Source organism: Ipomoea nil, unplaced genomic scaffold (genome assembly GCF_001879475.1).
Source record: "Ipomoea nil cultivar Tokyo-kokei standard unplaced genomic scaffold, Asagao_1.1 scaffold2036, whole genome shotgun sequence".
NCBI lineage: Eukaryota > Viridiplantae > Streptophyta > Magnoliopsida > Solanales > Convolvulaceae > Ipomoea > Ipomoea nil.
The window spans coordinates 7,202,063-7,208,284 of NW_017618464.1; the positions used below are offsets into that span (position 1 = coordinate 7,202,063).

General features: G+C 36.9%; 1 protein-coding gene across 4 annotated transcripts; it reads right to left on the bottom strand.

Moving 5' to 3' along the window:
* LOC109148080 (cytidine deaminase 1-like) lies at positions 1–1,783 on the bottom strand. Of its 4 annotated transcripts, XR_002048759.1 has the most exons (3): positions 689–1,783; positions 183–299; positions 1–135 (listed from the first exon to the last, which is right to left on the bottom strand). XR_002048759.1 is itself a non-coding variant. In XM_019295843.1 (2 exons), exon 1 carries the CDS (start codon positions 1,674–1,676, stop codon positions 690–692), a length of 987 nt encoding a protein of 328 aa, XP_019151388.1. In that variant the 5' UTR covers positions 1,677–1,783; the 3' UTR covers positions 1–299; position 689. The 4 variants fall into 4 exon arrangements, 3 of the variants coding, with proteins under 3 accessions (XP_019151388.1, XP_019151389.1, XP_019151390.1); XM_019295843.1 differs by having other exon boundaries at positions 1–299; XM_019295844.1 differs by having other exon boundaries at positions 1–302.
* Positions 1,784–6,222: the final 4,439 nt, after the last annotated feature.

The window sequence follows — 6,222 nt, forward strand, 5'->3', positions numbered from 1 at the left end:
TGCACAATAAATGTACCATTCATTCTGAATATAAATTTGGTTCATCCAGAAGATGGCAGAGGTCTTAATTAAACAACAAATTAACAGCATGCTTCTTTTCTCCCATACCTTGTTCAACAGCCAGTATGCATGGCCCTGGGAATTTTATATTCATGAATTAGGTGTTGACTCTAATTTAAAACACCATTGCTATTCCAATTCATAGAATCTAATTGATCGCTTAATCCCAATCTAGCTCTTGTCGGCCATATGCGTTATGCAGTACATTTCTCTGTTCATCTCCTGTCCAGATTCTTGAGCTGCTAAAATATGCACCATATATAAGTCAATATAGGACAAAAGTTTAGATATACACATGCTTAATAAATATGAGAATCTTGCCACCCTCATCTAAGCGGTCCCACAAAATTTGACTCTGGTGCCCACAAGGACTACATCGGGTGTAACTTTGATCTCAATCTTGAGTTGTTGCCCACAATCTAACACTCATAAACTAACCGAAATAATTAAGGTCATGCAATTATTTAGTGCAATGTAAGACAAACAAAGAGAAACCCAAAGAACAAACTGGATTTATTTCTCTTTTTTTTTTTAGTCATTGATTCACAATTCTGATTGGTACTTGTACAATGTGAAGTCTAGAATAGCAGAATATTGAACAGAGGAAGCTAGTGGCAATCAAACTCACATCAATTTGGAGCCTTTTTACAGAAATTTGCAGTGGAAGAAGAGCAGTGGAACACCTTGAGTTCACACTTTGGGGAAACAGCCTTCAACAGCAGCCTGGCAGTGTCTTCTTGCTTCACTTTTGCCTCTTCCTTTTCCACCAGAGCCGCCGCCACAATCTGGTCATATCCACCTCCCCCTCCGGCCACAAAGGCAATCAATGCCGCCTGAAATGGGCCCAGTGTCGGATTATATGCCGCCGATTCAGCATAAGAGCCCTTGTAGACTTTCCCTTCACAGTCCATCAATGCCATCCCTGAAGGGCAATTTGTGTACGGCGCGTGTGATTCATTGGCAGCCTCCATAGCTGCGGCCTTCAAAAGGGCTGAATTGTTGCTAAACCCATTGCATAGATTATGGTGATCGTTCTCGGAGAACCCATTGCAATTGCTGAGATTTTGATGGTTTTCTCGATTATCATCGGAAATGATGGGAGTTAAAGACAAGGCATTGTGGTGAGGCTCGAGAAGGAGGGGGGTTTGGTCGTCGAGGAGATCATAGGGCCCGAACTGGTTGGGGAGGAATTGGGATAAGGGTTTGAAAGTGACATCAGAGATTTGTTTGTTTTGGGATGTGACGAGGATTTGGATGGCGGAGGAGTTCCGAAGCTCTTGGAAGAACTGGCGGCAGTGGCCGCAGGGGGCGGCGGAGACAGCGAGCGCGAGCAGGCGGGGACAGCCGTGGGCTTTGAGGCTGGTAACGAGGAACTGCTCGGCGTGGACGGAGTGGTGAAGAGGGAGGCCGGGGAACTCGAGGTTGACGCCGACGAAGACGCGGCCGTCGGAGCCCAATCCCACGGCGGCGACGTGGTAGTTGGAGATTGGCGGCCTGGCCAAGGCCTGGGCCGGACGCACAAGCGCCGGGAGGAGGTGGCGGACGGAGGGGAGGGCTAGTGATTGGGCCATGGACTCAGCCTCAGCTGCTTCAATCACAAATCTGGGCTGATCCATTTACACAAACTATGATATGATTGTAGTGATTAAGATTTAAGAAGAAGATCAGAATTTCTCAAAAGAAGAAGAATATCAGAAGATGGAGCAAGGGAGGTTATATACATGGAGGGACTGGAGAATATATAGAGTTGGTTGCACATGAAGGAAGTTCTACTTTTCCTGTTACATTATTTAATAATTATTATTCAATTATGGGGACTATATTTTTGGTGTGAATGAAATCGGGTCAATAATAGGTATTCTTTATTGGATCGGATACCTATATCTATATAATAATAAAAAACTTATTGTCCAAATTTATGATCCAAACTCAAAGACATGATAAATTATTATGTGAATCCGGATCCTGCAAGTTAGATATTTTATAAAATGTTTATAATTTACATATTAAATATTCACAATTCAAATTGTGAACATTCAATATATAAATTGTATATTTTCGATTCGAGCCTATCTTACACAATGGACCTAAATCTATGATATAAATGGACATTTTAGTGAAAACACTTATTTCATTAATTAATCATATATATATAATTTTTTATTATTTTCAAGTCTCCATTAACACAAAAAATCAGCACAAACTTAACCATTGATTTCATTAATTAACACACACCCCTCCCTCTCTCCTCCCCTCTCTATATATATATATAAGGAGAAGTACAAGTATATAATTGTGTTCAATATTACTTACACATATATTATTAAAAGTTCTTATTTTATTGACTAATCAAACAAATTTTAATGTTTTTTTATTAGGAGTACAATGTACTTGTACTTCTCCAATAATGATGGAAAAATAATAATTGCCTTGTCCGTTATGGGCTCCTTGTGAATCATAATTCTTTTCAGAATCCCAACTCTAAGACCCTCACACTCCGACCCAATAAAGTATTTGGAAGAATGTAAATCATGGTAACTCAATTGAACATGAACCACAAAGGTTAGACCTTTGTCTACTGCGCACAAGGAGTCTCCCTCACTTTGAAAGGTTGCTCCTACATTGTCATTGGTGAAACTTGATCCCTTGTGAATTATAATTCTAATTATAAAAAGAGTTAATTACTGAAATAGTCCCTTGAATATAGCGAAATTACTAATTTGGTCCTTGAATATTTTTTTAACCAATTAAGTTCCTCAACTTTAAAAATCTTAACCAATTTGGTTCTTCGTTTGTTTGACTATTAGTCAACCGTTAACTTGGGACCGAATTGGTAATTTTGCTATAGTTAAAGGACTATTTTGGTAATTAACTTTAGGGGTGGTCAATTCGGTTTAGTTTTCTCGAATCGAACCGTACCAAACCGAACCGAACTAGTTTGGTTCGGTAATATACCGAACAACCGAGCGGTATTGAATTTTTTTATACCAAATGGTTTGATAAAAAATCGATCCGAATTGTTCGGTAAAAAATTGAACTGAACCGAATACCGTTTGATTTAATAATAATAATAATAATAATAATAATAATAATAATAATAATAATAATAAATAAATAAATAAATAAATAAATAAAAAGTAAATCCAAGTCCCTTACTGCTTGCTCTGCCGTTTAGCTCATATTTTCACGGTTTCTCTCGTAAATGTTTTATTTGATTTCTTTATGGGTTGTTATCAAAAGTTCTATATTATGTGTTATGATGTTTATATAGTCCATATTCAAAGTCTAATATATAACAAAATAACAATCCAAAGTTCAAACGGTATTCGGTTCGGTTCGATTTTTACCAAACAATTCAGTTTGGTTCGAGTTTTCATTGAACCGTTTGGTATACAATAATCTATTATCGTTCGGTTGTTCGGTATATTACTGAATCTAACTAGTTTGTGTTGGAAAATTAGCTTAAAATGACATAAAATGGCATTATAAGTGGCTACCTTGTGGTACAATTATCAGTGGGGTCCACTTCCGATTTGGGTCGGGTCAAAGTGGATTCGTGTTCTTCGTAGTGAGACGAAGAGATTGATATATTGTACGCTCAAAACGGATAATGGGTGAATGAGATATTGATTCTCAAAGTAGACCCATTTAAGTTGGGAAATGAAGGGAAAATGTAGGACTTTGTCCCACATTGGTTTGGAAACAAGATTTGCCCCCCTTATATACATGAGCTCTTTTCAAGCTTGTAGAATTGTATAGCATAGAGGCTCTCTCGCGCGGGGGGGGGGGGGGGGTGCAAATCAAAATCCAACTAGAGGACATTAAAAAGGCTTGAAATCAAGCCCGAGCTCGCGTGCGCCGGCACCTGCGGGCACGAGAGGTTGTGGTGCACCGAGAGCACAACTCCGTGTTGCTGGTCCGTGTGAACCTGCACCCCAACGGTCTGAAACCCGAAAGTTCAGCCCGTTGTACAGATTAAACTCATCTGTTACGGAATTAATACTATTTTAAATTCTGAGTTTAATCCTACTTAGTGGGTGACCGTTACAGGTGTTACACAATTGGTTTTAATCCCAATTTACTGCCATGTTGAATGCTATCCCTTCCAACGAGCCCTATATAAAGAAGAGGTTGGGCAGAAGCATTTTACACACACACAGTGAGAAAAACGAAGGAATTCCAGTATAGTTTTCAGCTTCAAAACTTCTGCTTCTACTCTCTTCTTTCCCCAGCTGTGTTCCAGCTTTGTTTTGTTCGCCGGACTCTTTGTTTAGGTGCTTAAACAAAGAGTCATAGCACGTTTTATCCTGGGAAACCTAGGCTACAACGCTCCTAGCACTTGTGGGAGGTAGCAAATAAGGTTTTAAGGAAAAGAACCTTGTGTTCGAACTCGTGCTAAAGCCTTCACCCAAACACTCAACTCTTTTCCTTTCCGGTTTTTCTGTTTTCCCTAAGTTATAATAATTTTCTGTAGAATTATTATATTTGGGGATTTTTCACCTTTTTACCCAACAGTTTGGTACGGTTCGATTCTAGAAAACTAAACCGAATTGCCACCCTTAAAATTAATTACCAAAATGGTCCCTTGACTATAGCGAATTACCAATTTGGTCCCAAGTTAACGGTTGACTAACGGTCAAACAAACGGATGACCAAATTGGTTAAGATTTTTAAAGTTGAGAGACTTAATTGGTCAAAAAAATAATCAAGGATCAAATTGATAATTTCGCTATAGTCAAAGGACCATTTCGATAATTAACTCTTATAGAAATATATCATCAAATTTTCCACGGTGCCATAAATTTTGTATTCTCATTTAAAAAATAATGTAAATAAAATAATTTTAATTACATTTTTTTATTTTTTATTTTTGAAGTACAACATGACACCATAAAAAATGGTGTGGGTACACATTCAGATTTCAGAATATATAATTATATACTATGGTGATCATGATAAGGGTTAAAGTTAATTGAATACTTGAATTCCAATGTTAGGAGAAACTTTTCTTCTAAATCGTCCAATGGGATTGATTAAATTGAAAGAATTTGCATATTTAATAAATTTATCTTTTTTAGTCACAAGTTAACAATTTTCATATGATTTCGTTATTTTAAATTAAATAATAACAATATATTATATTAAGAGTTGCCATCTTAGTTCGAGTGGATGATTATGATAATATTTTTTTGAATACATAGAGAGGACTAAAAATTAAAAGTTAAAAATATATAAAACGATACTTATCATACCAAGTCAATACCGTCTTCACTAAGGCTCAAATTCATAACCTCCCACTTAAAAAAAGTCACTTTATATTGTTGAGCATATAACCATTAATGTGCAATCCAACTAACAGCTTAGACTTTTAGTTGAGAAGGAGCACATGCTTCAATTTGATATCAGAGCCAGAGATTAAGATCTACGTGCTGTTTGGAACTGATCAAAAGTAATCGATCTGTACATGGTTAATGTGCAATCCAACTATCAGCTTGACATATCAATTAAGGATCTAAGAACTCATTGATGGTAATGATAATTTATAATTGAGTTAATACCCAAAATGGTCCCTCGACTATGCCATAATTACCAATTTGGTCCTCAACTACTATTCTTACCCAATTAAGTCCTCAACTATGTAACTTTTACTCAATTAAGTCCTCAACTATACAATTCTTACCCAATTTAGTCCTCTGTATTAATTTGACTGTTTGTTGACTGTCAAAAGTCGGGATGAAATTATAATTTTACAAGATTTCTCCTTCCTCTCCATTTAGCAGCGCCAAACCATGCAGCAATACACTCCGATCAGATTTCGATCGTCAAAAAATCATTGGAAATCAAATTCATGGGTTATCCGATGCATAACCACTACTTCGATACTGACAGGTTTAGAACCCAACCGGAGCTTATTGCTACATGGTTTGGCGCTGCTAAATGAGGAGGAAGGAGAAAACTTGTAAAATTACAACTTTATTTCCACTTTTGACAGTCAACAAACAGTCAAATTGACAAAGGACTAAATTGAGTAAAAATTGTATAGTTGAGGATTTAATTGGGTAAGAATGATAGTCGAGGACCAAATTGGTAATTACGACATAGTCGAGGGACTATTTTGGATATTAACTCTTTATAATTCAACAACGTGATACAAATAAAATA

Bases quoted from the DNA above. Each gene is read 5' to 3' on its own strand.
- LOC109148080 (XM_019295843.1), bottom strand. From the start codon at position 1,676: ATGGATCAGCCCAGATTTGTGATTGAAGCAGCTGAGGCTGAGTCCATG.